General features: G+C 37.3%; 2 protein-coding genes across 4 annotated transcripts; one reads left to right on the plus strand and one right to left on the minus strand.

Moving 5' to 3' along the window:
- The first annotated feature begins 528 nt into the window (after positions 1-528).
- LOC114521891 (aquaporin TIP2-1-like) lies at positions 529-2,900 on the plus strand. The gene is made up of 4 exons (XM_028542466.1): positions 529-575; positions 1,724-1,850; positions 2,168-2,346; positions 2,619-2,900. Exons 3-4 carry the CDS (start codon positions 2,234-2,236, stop codon positions 2,824-2,826), a joined length of 321 nt encoding a protein of 106 aa, XP_028398267.1. The 5' UTR covers positions 529-575; positions 1,724-1,850; positions 2,168-2,233; the 3' UTR covers positions 2,827-2,900.
- Positions 2,901-2,962: 62 nt separating this feature from the next.
- Positions 2,963-14,720, minus strand: LOC114521687 (cytadherence high molecular weight protein 2-like). Of its 3 annotated transcripts, none has more exons than XM_028542191.1 (23): positions 14,541-14,720; positions 13,340-13,826; positions 12,647-12,943; positions 12,449-12,579; positions 12,161-12,292; positions 11,500-11,601; positions 11,391-11,416; positions 10,955-11,147; positions 10,338-10,430; positions 9,920-10,045; positions 9,676-9,807; positions 9,177-9,290; positions 8,898-8,967; positions 8,571-8,704; positions 8,138-8,290; positions 7,728-7,949; positions 7,395-7,511; positions 7,140-7,297; positions 6,614-6,779; positions 4,743-4,915; positions 4,408-4,572; positions 4,014-4,185; positions 2,963-3,824 (listed from the first exon to the last, which is right to left on the minus strand). In XM_028542191.1, exons 1-23 carry the CDS (start codon positions 14,565-14,567, stop codon positions 3,621-3,623), a joined length of 3,594 nt encoding a protein of 1,197 aa, XP_028397992.1. In that variant the 5' UTR covers positions 14,568-14,720; the 3' UTR covers positions 2,963-3,620. The 3 variants fall into 3 exon arrangements, with proteins under 3 accessions (XP_028397992.1, XP_028397991.1, XP_028397993.1); XM_028542190.1 differs by having other exon boundaries at positions 2,963-3,827; XM_028542192.1 differs by lacking the exons at positions 2,963-3,824; positions 4,014-4,185; positions 4,408-4,572 and having other exon boundaries at positions 4,784-4,935.
- Positions 14,721-15,175: the final 455 nt, after the last annotated feature.

The following is a 15,175-nucleotide window of genomic DNA, read 5'->3' on the forward strand; positions in this document are numbered from 1 at the left end:
GGAATCTTTTTTACTTTTATTCGGCCGTGTTTCACAGAGTTCTTTGGGGTATTCTTCTTGACCTTCGGTCTGTATTTGCCTACAACATCACCTGATCCTCGTGGCTCTTCTTTGGCATCTGTTGTTGTCGCGTTCCCGACGAGGTAACCCGTAAGGCTTCTCGCCGGAGATCGAGAAGTGTCAACCACTGAGCAATAAACCCGATAATATTTATAAACTCGAAGCGGTGAAACTATGATAACAACACATAAACATATTACAACTGATTGACTATACATACATAAATACTGAGGAAACTACATAATTTTTACTAACGTTCTATTCCTCTCCAAGGCTAAATGGTCCAATCAATATAGAAGAATACTGATATAAAACAACAACAAACGAACGTATCGCAAACAACAAATTCCCCCAAAAAAAGTATATCGCGTCCCTCCTTTTTCACGCTAGAGTACCGCGGGTCACGCGCGTGAAATCATTGATTAACTAGGGCGCTAAAAACTAATATCGACATACATTACAGTTGTCGTTGTATTTTTGTACATCGGCATTTACTCTATCACACGATTGATAAGGTAAGAATGCTGGTCTAAGAGTATAAGCATGATCGAGTATAAAGCACTTTTTGTAAATCAAATCTTAGGTGAGGATGAGGCGATAGATTATTACTGCAAAATATCAAACAGACACGACTATACATATTATTTACTTTAATTCGACCGAGTTTTTCAAAGTTCTTTGAGTCTTCTTCACCTTTAACATTAACTAGAGCCTAGAGGCTATGGTTGCGCTTGTTGCCGACTTGTATTTTTGTATATTGGTATATTTACTCTATCACACAATCTATAAGGTAGGAATACTATAGTATAAGCATGTTTGAATAAGCGCTTGTCGATAGATCAAATGTTAAGAGTGGGATGGTATAGAGTGAATGCATATTACTACAAAATATCAAAGTTAACAAACACTATTATGGCAGAAAAGCCAATATCTTATTACATCACTTACTCATCGATATTATAATTTATGTGATTATATTATTATGATTATACCATTTTATCACAACATTTTTTGAATATAATCTCAGACAAGTATTTTCAAAAAAGACTATTTTTGTTAGTGTTAGGAGTTAAGACGTTGGTCAGTGCAAAAGTAATGCGAGTTTCAGTCGTGGATCATAGCATAAGAATAATCACTTCTCTATGGCTCTAACTTGCAATCACATTGATAGATTTTTAGAAATCAATATTCAACAGCGTTGTTGTTAAAATATTTATCTTTGAAATTAGGCCGTGTAATTTATTGTTAAGATTCAAATACCACTGCAATGATCTTCGACACGGGATGGCTTTTTGCCGCGATTTGCGCGTGAGCCTGACGTAATCTCATACGTCACCGACGGTAATCGGCCGCCAACAATGCGTTGCCAAACGAGCACCAGGCTCAGTGTGTGTGTGCGTGTGGGTAATAATTTCATGTCCAGAATCCACGATAATAATCCTAACTTTTAATCCTAAACCTGACCCTAAACCTTACCCAACTACTTTTGACTAAAGGATTAGAATCAAGGATTATATTCGTGGATTCTGGACATGAAATTATTACCTGTAGCTGTGTGTGTTTTTGACTTTCATTTGTTTAACTGCACTAGTTTTATAGTCTAGTTAAGTTCACAATGATGAAGTTGCCTAACTTGGAATTCTTTATATTTTATTATTTTAAGCGGTGGTCATCTCAATCCAGTCATAACAATTATTCAAGTGATAAGAAAAGCGATTCTTCCATTACTTGGGCTGTGTTATCTTGGTTCTCATTTTTTAGGAGCCGTGTTGGGCGCATTGAGTGTAGAGGTAACCTTTTTACCAGACGAGAGTTGCTATTAATGCTGTTAAAGTTTCATTTGACTGCCATGTTAGTTCTCTAGATACGGCCTTCTTTGAACAGTTGTAAAAAATGCATTTTGTGTAGTTAAAACGTAGTTAACTCCAAACACGTTAAAAGACTAAATTTTGATACAACCTTCCCCCTGATTGACTAGGATTGTCAATCCAGATTTATTCATATCAGTGGTTGTTACTAGGGACCCGGCAAGGAGTCATGTGATGTGAGATGTGATGAATCTTTCTACTGATTTTAATTTGTAAAAATCTTTCCCAATCATTTTTAGGCGATTACTACTACAAAACCAAGTCTAAAACCATCATTTGGAACATGGCATGCAATATTTGCCGAGATGATTGGCACAACTATCGTAATCGCGGCATATTTAACCTTAGCTACAAAGAGAAAAGGAAATACAGCTGTTTTGGGAATTGGGTTTGCTTATGCTGGTGCTCTGATCGCCATGTAAGTTAACCACCGAATTTTATGACGTTTGTATGTCGTGATGTTGTTTGAGATTTACTTAAACACTAGCACAACTTCATCCAACTTCACAGTCCATAATTCTCAAACTGGTCCTCGAAAGTCGCATGTTGACAGTTTAGGGAAATACCATAGACGAAGATACAGAACAGATACGATACAGAACCTAAACTTTTGACACTGGTAATAAAAACAATTAACAATAATGCTTGTCAGAATGTCAGCATGATAAATTCATTGTGTTACTTTAACAGAAATAGCGTATCGGGTGGATATCTCAACCCAGTCCTCAACTTTGGTATCGCCGTTGCCTCTGGGTCATGGACGAAGCACTATGTGTATTGGATTGGCACTGGATTTGGAGGAATACTTGCAACACTACTCCATGGCTTGATCTTCGCCTCTGATGATGAACTGTGGATAAAGCCTCATAGTGATTACATTCCGGAAAGAATCACCTGATGTGATTTGTAAAATCTTTACATGAAGTATTCATATTAGCGTTGAAACACTTCACGCATGGAAATGTAGCTATTTTGTATCGTTTGTTCTCTTGAATTAGAAATATAATTTCTTTCAAAAATTTTTGGACGTCCACCGTTTTTTGACATTTATTTCAATAAATAAAACAAAATTTTCAAATAAAAAATAAATTATTGTTACATATAGGTTAGAAAACGTATTTCAAACGTCTTGTACCTGGCTTAAGTTATCACCCTCCCATTGTCAAGAATTCTTTAGTAAATGTCGTCTGGTTACACTGTATTGTATATACACTGGAATATTATTTACTTACTGGAAAATTATTTACTTACTGGAAAATTATTTACTTACTGGGAAATTCTGGTCACTTCCGTCTTCGGACTAGCAGGAGGACAATAAAATTTCAATTGATCCTCCAACTTTCGTCGACTGGTGCCAGTCTTGCATGAACATTAATCTAATTTAGAACTGTTCAAACCCAGATACACTCTCGCTACCAAGCTTAATATTTTATGATTTTCACACCCTTTTCAGCGAATCTTACCGTTTAATAATTCATTGCCCAAGACGACTAATGATAGCTGGTTCTACTTGCTTGAGGTTGCTGGACCATATCAATGTCTTCCTCATGAAAGCCCAATATGGAATTATCCACTCTAGTACATCTTATGTGATCCACACATACTCCATCTTACACCTCACCTCATTTCAGGGTTACTAAAGGAGCAATAAAATATCCACACGAGTACCATAGAACCACACTTTATCACGTGCTACGTTGCCACCAATGGAGGTGATACAATAAATGACCCATCCAGAGAGTTGACAGATTTATCCGGCGTTCTATATGCCGCATTCATTGAGGTCTGCGGTGAATAGTCTGTACTGTTGAGCGATTCATGTAACCGGATTCTATTGAGAGCGTCATATAATGATTGATTGTTCACACCGCTGTTCATTGGACTTCGTGATTGGTTCTGCTAATAAAGAAGAAATATTAAGGCTGGGAAGATAGTCAACACCGTATCATGGTAAAAAATACAGGAATTTTATTTAATCTCGATATGATTTCGTGCTTCAACTACAAGTAAACGACCTGGCATATGTTCGCCCTGCTGTGTACGTGAAATAATAATCAGTTCAAAAAAACAGTGCAGTCAACTTGCCTCAGGTTTCTCAAGAATTCGATTGAGTCTTTCCAGATGTTCATTTTGTCTCATGACAATGTTCACTTTATCTCTTAACTCCAAATTTTCTTTCTCCATTACGGACAATCTTGTCTCAGCCTCACGAAGATTTCTTAAATGTTCTCGGATAATTTCTTCGCTTTCTGTCAACCTTCGGGAGAAATCGCTTATGAAAACATAAACAATGCGCTCTGAAAATGATATCCAGCAAGACGGGTGGCAGAGACGTTTGGTAAAGGTTGCTATTACGAATTGTGTTCCGTGTTTGATCTCGTTTGTTAACTTCACTCAGATGCGTCCAAGTGCTCATATACAAACCCTACACAATTCTTCCCCCCAGCCAATAGTAACACAGTAAATTGAATTTCTTTACCTTGTTAAAAGATCTTGTTTCTCCTCGACCAGTTGTTTTCTGACGCCATCAGTCGTTTGTTTCCATTCCTCCTCTTTCTGTATCTTCTTACGAGACAACTCAATGGAGTTTTGAAGAGACAACATGGCCGCGTTTGTTGTTCTTTTTTCTCGTTCAAATTTATCTCTGAATTAAAAAAACCTTTCTAGTCTTTACATAACATCGGAGCAGCGATATTAGCTTTTAAAAAGCTGATTACCGTACAGGTACCTTGAATAACAACATGAAAGACTAACACATTGCAAATGCATGTCAAAAGTTAATTTTAATGTGAATGAAAGATGACTAAAACATACTTCAATGATTGTATTTTATGTATTGCTTTCATTTTCCTTCTCTCACATTTCCCCTCAAGATACTCAATTCTCTCCGCAGCGACAACAAGATCAACCTGAAGCTGTTCATTCGTATGACGGATTTCGTTCAGTTTGTCCACCAAAGTTTTTCCTTCGTCTTCTGCCATTTTGTTCTAAAACAAGACGATAAAACCTGCTCACTGGTAGAACCTTGTTAGGTAGACATGCTCACTACATGGTAAAACCTGGTTAGGTGGACATGCTCACTTCATGGTAAAACCTGGTTAGGTAGACATGCTCACTTCATGGTAAAACCTGGTTAGGTAGACATGCTCACTTCATGGTAAAACCTGGTTAGGTAGACATGCTCACTACATGGTAAAACCTGGTTAGGTGGACATGCTCACTTCATGGTAAAACCTGGTTAGGTGGACATGCTCACTACATGGTAAAACCTGGTTAGGTGGACATGCTCACTACATGGTAAAACCTGGTTAGGTAGACATGCTCACTACATGGTAAAACCTGGTTAGGTAGACATGTTCACTGCATGGTAAAACCTGGTTAGGTGGACATGCTCACTTCATGGTAAAACCTGGTTAGGTAGACATGCTCACTTCATGGTAAAACCTGGTTAGGTAGACATGCTCACTTCATGGTAAAACCTGGTTAGGTAGACATGCTCACTACATGGTAAAACCTGGTTAGGTGGACATGCTCACTTCATGGTAAAACCTGGTTAGGTGGACATGCTCACTACATGGTAAAACCTGGTTAGGTGGACATGCTCACTACATGGTAAAACCTGGTTAGGTAGACATGCTCACTACATGGTAAAACCTGGTTAGGTAGACATGTTCACTGCATGGTAAAACCTGGTTAGGTAGACATGCTCACTACATGGTAAAACCTGGTTAGGTAGACATGCTCACTTCATGGTAAAACCTGGTTAGGTAGACATGCTCACTTCATGGTAAAACCTGGTTAGGTAGACATGCTCACTACATGGTAAAACCTGGTTAGGTGGACATGCTCACTTCATGGTAAAACCTGGTTAGGTGGACATGCTCACTACATGGTAAAACCTGGTTAGGTGGACATGCTCACTACATGGTAAAACCTGGTTAGGTAGACATGCTCACTTCATGGTAAAACCTGGTTAGGTAGACATGCTCACTGCATGGTAAAACCTGGTTAGGTAGACATGCTCACTGGTAGAACCTGGTTAGGTAGACATGCTCACTTCATGGTAAAACCTGGTTAGGTAGACATGCTCACTGCATGGTAAAACCTGGTTAAGTAGACATGCTCACTGCATGGTAAAACCTGGTTAGGTAGACATGCTCACTGCATGGTAAAACCTGGTTAGGTAGACATGCTCACTGCATGGTAAAACCTGGTTAGGTAGACATGCTCACTTCATGGTAAAACCTGGTTAGGTGGACATGCTCACTGCATGGTAAAACCTGGTTAGGTGGACATGCTCACTGCATGGTAAAACCTGGTTAGGTAGACATGCTCACTACATGGTAAAACCTAGGTAGACATGCTCACTGGTAGAACCTGGTTAGGTAGACATGCTCACTGCATGGTAGAACCTGGTTAGGTAGATATGCTCACTGCATGGTAAAACCTGGTTAAGTAGACATGCTCACTGCATGGTAAAACCTGGTTAGGTAGACATGCTCACTGGTAGAACCTGGTTAGGTAGACATGCTCACTGCATGGTAGAACCTGGTTAGGTAGACATGCTCACTGCATGGTAAAACCTGGTTAGGTAGACATGCTCACTGCATGGCAGAACCTGGTTAGGTAGACATGCTCACTGAATGGTAAAGCCTGGCTCTACTTATAATAAATAAATTTCTTACATCATCTGAGATTTTCCGTAGTTTATTTTGCAGCATATCCACGGTACGCTCATAATCATTTAGAATTTTCTGAAGTTCATTAATCTTGTCATACGCTTGACGCTCTCTCCCGTGAAGCATGTCGACTTGTCGTTTGAGCTCGTCGATGGTAAGACGATGAAGAGATCTGAGAAGAAACAAAATATTGTAGCAAATTTGGTATTGAAGCAGATTCCAAAAAATATGGTCTTCTTGAAATTCTAGATTTGAAATTGAGACGAGTGAATGAGACTTTATTACAAAGTTGTCAATCAGGGGGGTAACTAGAACGGTAATTGGGGGGGGGGAGGTAGTATTCATATATTCAGTTCTGCCCGACGGATTTCTATTGCAACTATTGCCTCCCCCCTCCCAATTATTGTTCCATTTACGCCCCTGTTGTCAATACAGTTTTCACATTCGTCTAGTTTATAATCCATATCCTAACTATTGACATGACTTCGTTTTTCTTTAAATTGTCATCTTGCCGTGATTTCTCAACTCTTACCTGTTCTGTTCTTCATCATCAAGTTGATTTTTTAATGTAAAACTTTCCTCTCTTTTCATTTCCAGTTCAGCTTTCACTTGATATGCTTCGCCAAGATCTTTTTGGGTTCGTTCCAATTCATGGTGAATGTTCTCCTTTTCTCGTTGCATTGACATCAGCTGCAGAATATTGCACAAAAAACACGTCTTAGAATGACGAATATATTATACTATATTATATTATAATCACTCCGCCGGAGTCACATGTCTCAGATACCTTCATCTCAGCTGCTTCAGCTCTTTGTTCAGCGGTATCTCTGGCAACCATTAAACCTACGACATCACCATCTTTCTTCTGTAAACTATCCTCAGTCAACTGACACATTTGTGACTTCTAAAAATTGTAATTTTAAACCACGATTGATTTTATCATTAGCACAGGTGTAAATAGGACAGCAACCAATTCGTTTTCGTAGTTTTTAAGGTGTTTTTGATAGTAGCAGAGGGACATTTCAAATACTTTAACAATGAACATCAATAAACCACTGTACAAAAAAGATGTCTTTAACTACATGCAGGACAAATTTTATTTACTCTTTATAGAACTTACTCTTTCCAGTTCTCTCTCCAGCTGTCCTTTATCAGATTCCAGCGTGGCCAATCGCTCCATCAGTGATTTGGTTTGCCCCCAGGCTTTTGCCAGCTCGCTTTCTAAAGTGCTGTTTTTATTTTCTAACGTCTCACGAAGTCGACTTTCAAACTCAAGTGCTGTACTGGCCTTGGCCCCAGTCCTACTCGTCACGTTAAACTCACTTCTTAAATGGCTGAGCTCCTACAAGATAGAATGAAGTATATTATGGTTGTCACAATGAAATGAACAGGCCACTGTAAAAGTAAAATGATTACCTACGTTTGTCCAGAAATAATGCCTGACTTCTACGTTAATATTTACAGAAGCTATTGCTACGGATAAAACTAGTCATCATCGGACCATTAATAGAAGTGAGAGTGATATTTTACCTCTTCTCTTTGTCTTAATAAAGAACTAAAATCTTTGCTTTCTTTCACAGCTTGTTCAAGATGACTCGCTAACTTGTGTCTTTCCACAGCGTATGTTTCACGCTCATGTTGCATTTCGTTGCGAAGTTGTGTGACAAGTAAATCATATTTTGACTAGAATGGAAGAAATTTCAAGATAGAAATTCAACTGAGCACAATTTAATAATGCGGACTATTGTTTCTCACTTTACGATGAAGAGTTCCGCCCTCCAGTAAGAGTCGCCAGAGACAACCGTGCACAACCTCGTATCCAGGGTCTTTTCTCCGTGCTCAGACTCTGAGGGGGGGGGGGAGGCAAGAGACCCTGGGTACGAGGTTGGACCGTGCATTCATTTATTGTTTAGTATTAGAATGAAAAGAAAAGAACTACATATTCTCTCAAGACTTTCAATACCTGACTTTCCAAAGCAGCATCGTGTTGTTTTAATAATTTCTCAGATAGAACTCGAAGTTCTTCGCGCAAAGACTCACATTCCTGTCTCATATTTCCCAATGATTCCACACTCATGTCAAGCTTCTGGTTGGTGTCTGCAGGAGAGGAATATACTCATTACAATCATCAACTATGCATATTCAAATCCTTCTCCAGATTATCCTGATTTTTACAGCCGATTAAGGCCTTTATTACAGTTGTTTCGCTGCCCCCCCCCCTTCACCACTTTCTTCGCATAATCTCTCTTACACTACAATTTTTGAGGTTTAGAGAAACGACGGATCTCACCAGTGTTTCGATGTCTCTCGTACGAGACTACTCCTTCTTGTTCAGCCAGTTTGCGTTCTGTTTGTTGAAGCTGTGTTTACCATGCAGAAAAATAAATTGTTCTTAAACAAAGAGTGTTTACAAACGAAGTAATAACATAATTGATCGTAAACCTGACTAAAGCGACCAGGGCACAGCGCAGAGATAAACGCAACCTCGTACCCAGGGTCTTTTCTCTGCGCTCACTCTGTGCGGGGGGACAGAGAAAAGACCCTGGGTACGAGGTTAAGATTAACGTACTTTTTCATGTGTTTCAGAGACTTTACGCTCTTGAGACAAGACTATGGATTGCAGGGAAGATTTCTCTTGTTCCAGTTGACTGATTCGAATGTTTTGATTTCCCAATTCCTCTTTCTAAAAAACACAAATAATAATAATTAATACTTAAATACAGATTATATAAATACTATACAGTATGTATTGTACAATTAACCTTAACCCTAATAACAATCTTATGCCCTGACTGTCGGTGGTACAATCGCCTGATGTCACCTCTGACTTTAGAAACGAGCTGGAGTAAACGAGATATCTTTCAGCGATGTTTGGTAAACTTGATTGAGTAGGAATTTTATCACGTGCACAGTGAGAACAAAATTAAAATAAGACGAAAATTGCATAGAAGTGGAAATATCTATTTTGATCTCGAGCAGATGAAAGCCTGGAGCGCAACTATGGTGTCACTATTCCGATCATAACCCTATCGATTTCTTGAAATAACTGTGGAAATATCAAGTCATACCTGCTTCTTTCCTTGTTCAATACATCTATTCAGCTCAGACACCAATTCATTGCGGGTTTTTTCCAAGCTTTCCACCTGCCCGCTTGTCTCCTGTTCCCTGGCAACACTCGCTGATAACGAAGCATTTAGGTCCTTATTTGAAACAAACAAAAACGAGGAATTTCAAAACAGACGCGGTCCACAATGTGGAAATATAGACGGGAATCAAATGGACAGACTAAGTGAAATGGTGAGTTTTTTAGACCTGTTTTAGTTCAGAGATTTGAGCCCGGAGCGAAGTTACTTCTTGTGATGTTGACTCGTGTTTGCCAACGTTTTCATTGTATTTTTCATTCAACTGTTCAGCTTCTTGCTTCACTCTAATGATTACCTAAAATATTATAAAAAATGCTTGTATAAAGAGAGCATAAAATATTATAAAAAATGCTTTTATAAAGAGAGCATGAAATATTATAAAAAATGTTTTTATAAAGAGAGCATAAAATATTATAAAAAATGCTTTTATAAAGAGAGAATGATAAATAAACTGCCAGAAGGGATCGGCTTAGGGAGATGTTGCTACTGTGTTAACGTTTTGAGAATCGGTTTCGGGGACATTTTTATAAAACGAGTCTCTCCACCTACGAAATAAAGACAAGACGTAAAAAACCCAAGTACTTCACCTCGTCATATTCATCTTTAGTTCTTGTTAGTTCATTTCGAAGATCGATCGCTTCTGAGGTAGTCAGAGAAAGTTGCTGTTGCAACCTGTTCATCTAAAATGAACAACAAAAAGCGTTATGAAAATGGCAGAGTATAAGATCTATATTGATTGAAAACCTCTTCTCAATCATCTATACACAGTAAGTGGTCAATCAATTATTTAAGTGATCTGTTATTTTCAAGGTCAAAATTATATAAAATTTGAGGGTTGTCTTGCGTTATTTAACCAGGACAAAATGAAAATGTAGAAATAACTGAGTGGTACAACTGAGTCGATTCCAGGAACAGTTATTGAGTTCTTTCATGAGGTATACTTACTCCATTGAGTGGAAAAGAACTTTTCTTAACCTTAGTAGGATGAGAGCTAATAACTTGAAACAATTTACGGGTTATCATTGAGTTTATTCAAGTGTATACGACTTAATTCATACTCAGTGGTTGTGATTCAACTGTTTCATACAAACTAGAAACCTAGCTCACTCACGATGGAAACTCACAAGACAGACATTCTTCAAAAATTCGCTAATAATACCGTACAACAGCCCGCGGGTGCGACAAACTTCGGATTTAAACCAACCTCATTTTTTAAATCTTTCTCAGTCTTTTCTATTTGTTGTTCTTTGTCACTGATGGTTTTCTCTCGTTCAGCCAACTGCAGTGTAAGTTGATCAACGATATTTCGTTGTTCGCTGATCATTTCGTTCGCGGTTTCAAGTTCTAATGCAAGCTTTTCCTTAGCCTCTGATAATTCACGAATATGAGCCTGGAACCTAATAAATATGACAACTTTATGAAATACGGGAAATTTGCGATTAAATTCGATGCTACAGACATGAGTTGATCACTGATATGAAAAGACTAACTGTCAAAAGATTTGACATTCTCGTGATTTTGAAAGGCTAACAAAAATATAATAAACATGAATGTTTACAGTGTAGCTTCTGCACTCATTCTTTCATCCATTTCTGCATCTCTAATTCATATGCAGGAAAATTAACGTAGATTTACTGTACCTCATTGAAGATGAAAGATCCTTGTCCTAGATACAAAAATATCGTCATTATTACATGTAAAACAGAAAGTAATAGGTTTTGGGGAAGACATGGTATCAATTCTAAATACCTTTTCACTGTTAATTTGTTGTAAGTTTGTGAGGTCATGCTGCACTTGCTGTAATCTGTTGTCTGTATGTTTCTTTTCTGTCTCCATTTTGTTCAATTTAATCTGTTATAGATTTTGAAAAAAAACATGATCATTATTGCCCAACTGACACCAACTATACACCAATATAGTGTCAACACTATGCAGACATTGCACTCAATACCACCCAACATATGTATGATGACATCTAACTAAGCATAACCATCAACACAGTGAACACACCATCATCTGTAAACTATTATATCTACCTTCAAACATTGAAGTGATTGAACTGTAATAGATAGAAATTGCTATCTGCCCACAAACTATTTGAAGCTTAATATTTTAAGTTAGAACCAAGTCCTTCAACACCGTATATACACACACGGCTAATTGTATTTAAAATACACAATAATTTACACATGAATTTGAGCATGCTGGTGATGCAGCTGGCATGGAAATTTGTCTTCCAGCAAGTACAAGTCTGTTTTCTCTGAACTATTCTAGTTTTACCCCTCTAACACACTATTTCTCCAACACACCACCATAATTATGACAATCAAAGCTAAACCATCACAACTACAATCATAACAATTAGACTATTCCTATATAGTAATATGTATCTTATGAAAACTAGAATTACCTGTAGTTCCATACATTGCTGTTTACTGGTTTCTAATTCCTTTTTTAAATCTTTTAAAATGGCTTCATCTTTTATTCTAGAAACACGCAATGAATCTTTTTCCGTTTTCAAATCCCTCTCCAACTCATCAACCTTTGAAATAAAACAATAAATTAGCAAAGTGACATTAATATCCCTGTTTATAAACCTAATATAAATTTGTGTTTATCATGCATGTAAATAGGTAACCTGTAGAGGGTTACTGAGCTTTGTGGGTTGTCTGGTCTTTGAGGAAAGTTAATTACTTACAGTTTCTTGCAAATCACTTTTTTCTTTCTCAACTTCATTCTGTTTATTTTTAACTTGATCCATTTCTTCCATGACTTTGATCAACCTGTTATTTAGTTCTGTGTTCAATCCATTCTCCTGGTTATCTGTTGCTATAAAAATACCATTACTTCACATGATAATGAAAAGAAGAAACCAGAGAACTTCACAAGTACTTACCATGTTGCTTGCGAATCAACTCAGTCATATCTTTATTATGTGCTCGTTGTTCATCTTCTATTTTCCTTTTCAGGTTTAAAACCTCTATCTGTAAATCTTTACATTTCTTTTCACTTGTGTTTAATTTCTTCTGCATTTCTTGTTTCTCCATTTTTATCCCATTCACTTCCTCTTCATGCAGCCTACGTTCTTCCTGTTTTACAACTCTCATGTTGTCTTGCATTCTTTTTATTTCATTTTCCATCTCATTTCGTTCCTGTTCAAGAAGCTCTACTCTCTTTGAGTCTGACGGGACACCTGTGAAAATGAATATGAATGCATGTCAATTCTAGAGGTTCAAAGGGTCTTAATTTCAAGTGGAATTATACACACTTCAAATTCAAGCCAGGAACAGTTGACAGAAAAATGATTAAATTATAGGTTCTCCGGCAGGAATCTAACCTATGCTTTTGCAACGGCGGTGCAATGCTGATCTTGCCATTAAATGCACTTGCATGCGAATGGCCATGATCGAGTGTTGTAACTGTAGCCTGAAACTTTTGCAGTATTTTACCACAATCAATACCTATTTTTTATTTACTGATTAGCCTGCAGTGTCCTAAAACTTACTGCATTTTTATCCAGACTGCTAGTGGGCTAAAAAATTTAGCTAAATGTATCATAATAAAGCATTCATATTTTATACTAATATACCTGAACTTTTCAGTCGTCCATTTTCTAACTCAAGATGCTTGATTCTTTCTGAAACTTGGTTACTTTCCTTTGCTAAATTTCCTAAATAATTCTTCATGTCTAGTTTATTTCTGACATTTTCTAATTTCAAACCAGAATCTTTCAGAAGTGCAGCAATCTCTGGCAGACCTATCATTTGCGACTCTTGATCTTGTTTTAAATCTTCCAAATCAGACTTCAATTTTTCATTTTCAACTTCAAGCTCTAATGTTAGAGCTTCTCTTTCACTTGATAATTGTCTAATGTGATCAACATAAGTCTCAACTTCAACCATTTCCTGTGCATGCTGTTTACGTAGTTCTTCAACACTTTCTAGTGATGAGGACAAGCTTGTTTCTGAACGTAACAGCTGTCGCCAAAGATATCTAAGTTTGTGTTCAACAGAGATCTCAGTCTTGAAACCATCTTTACGAAGACGTTTGTCAATTTCATACAACTCATCTGCATCCTAGAGATAAATTAAGTAAGGTAATGGTAATATTAGACCGGTTAGCTATAGATGTACATTGTGGCTTTATATATATCTAACACTTGGTGGCTTTGCAATTTCTCTAGTATCATCTTAAATATTCCTTAAGTTCTGAGCACAAGAAGGATGATGGGTTATTGCTAAATGAGAGTCATTCAGTTGAAGATTTGGCTTTCAAGGTCCCTTCATTGGGTTATTTATATATAATAAGTTTCCTGTCTTTATTAATCAATAAGTAAATTCGTCTATTGTTGGGACAGGGCAAATTAAAATACTATAAAGGGCATTGGTTATATTTCCAATCAATGGGTTTACTAACTCACTAAGGGTGCATTAAAGTGGTAAAAGTTCATACACAAACACACATCAATGTTGTTGGCTGCTAAAAGACATGTATTTAACTATTTATGTATATGTCGCAGACTCGCAGCAGGGACTCGTTTTCCATAGTAACACAGACAATTAATGTGCATCATTTACAAGTTCACTCGTTCAGGAAACATAAAGCTACTTTCTCTTTGATTTCATAAAAACATAGTACAATTGCACATGCTACACAAACCTGGGCTATGTTTATAAAAATAATTCATGTTTTGTGGTTGTCAGTTTATAAACAAGGCGATAAGCGGTAAACTCAAAATTGAGCGCTGCCTTGAATAAATTATCGTAAAGACACTATAAATAAACGCTTACCGACTCTAGTATAACCAACGAAGTCATTGTTTGCTTCTTTAGACGTGTATTCTAACAGCAAAACTACATGAAATACATCGCAGAAAACACATATTCTTTCTAGTAAAAGGTTTTGGACTCTCCTTTTTCAGACAATTATTTCAGACTATACTTGACTTCCGAGTTTCGATTCGAGCTTAGCGCGTCCTTTTCCGAGTCACCTCCAATGAAGACTAGGGCGAGTATGTTGAATTTACCAATTTTAATGTACCTACGAAGTGATTGTCTTTCCATTTCTTGATAAAACCGTTCAAAATTATTTATCATTGCACATTACAAGTTGAACAGAAAGCATGAACCATGTGAACTGACCATACCATGTTAAGTGACCATACCATCACATTACCATAGCCTTGGGCTTGCCCCAAGTATAAAAAGAAAACACCACCATTGGTCAAGTAATCGTTTCATCGCAAGACTGAAGTTATTCAAGGATTATTTACGACTTCTGACTTGTTTACACATTTCTTACCATGTCACAGACTCAAACACTTCCAGAAATGACATTGTAATCGTTCCAGAAAATGTAAAACTCTGCCGGCAGCCTTGTCAATTGGGTCAACATGAATTCAAGCATTCGAAAATGTTCCATGCAA

This window comes from Dendronephthya gigantea, unplaced genomic scaffold (assembly GCF_004324835.1).
Source record: "Dendronephthya gigantea isolate DGI-Jeju-01 unplaced genomic scaffold, DenGig_1.0 000021F, whole genome shotgun sequence".
In the NCBI taxonomy this organism is placed as follows: Eukaryota; Metazoa; Cnidaria; class Anthozoa; order Malacalcyonacea; family Nephtheidae; genus Dendronephthya; species Dendronephthya gigantea.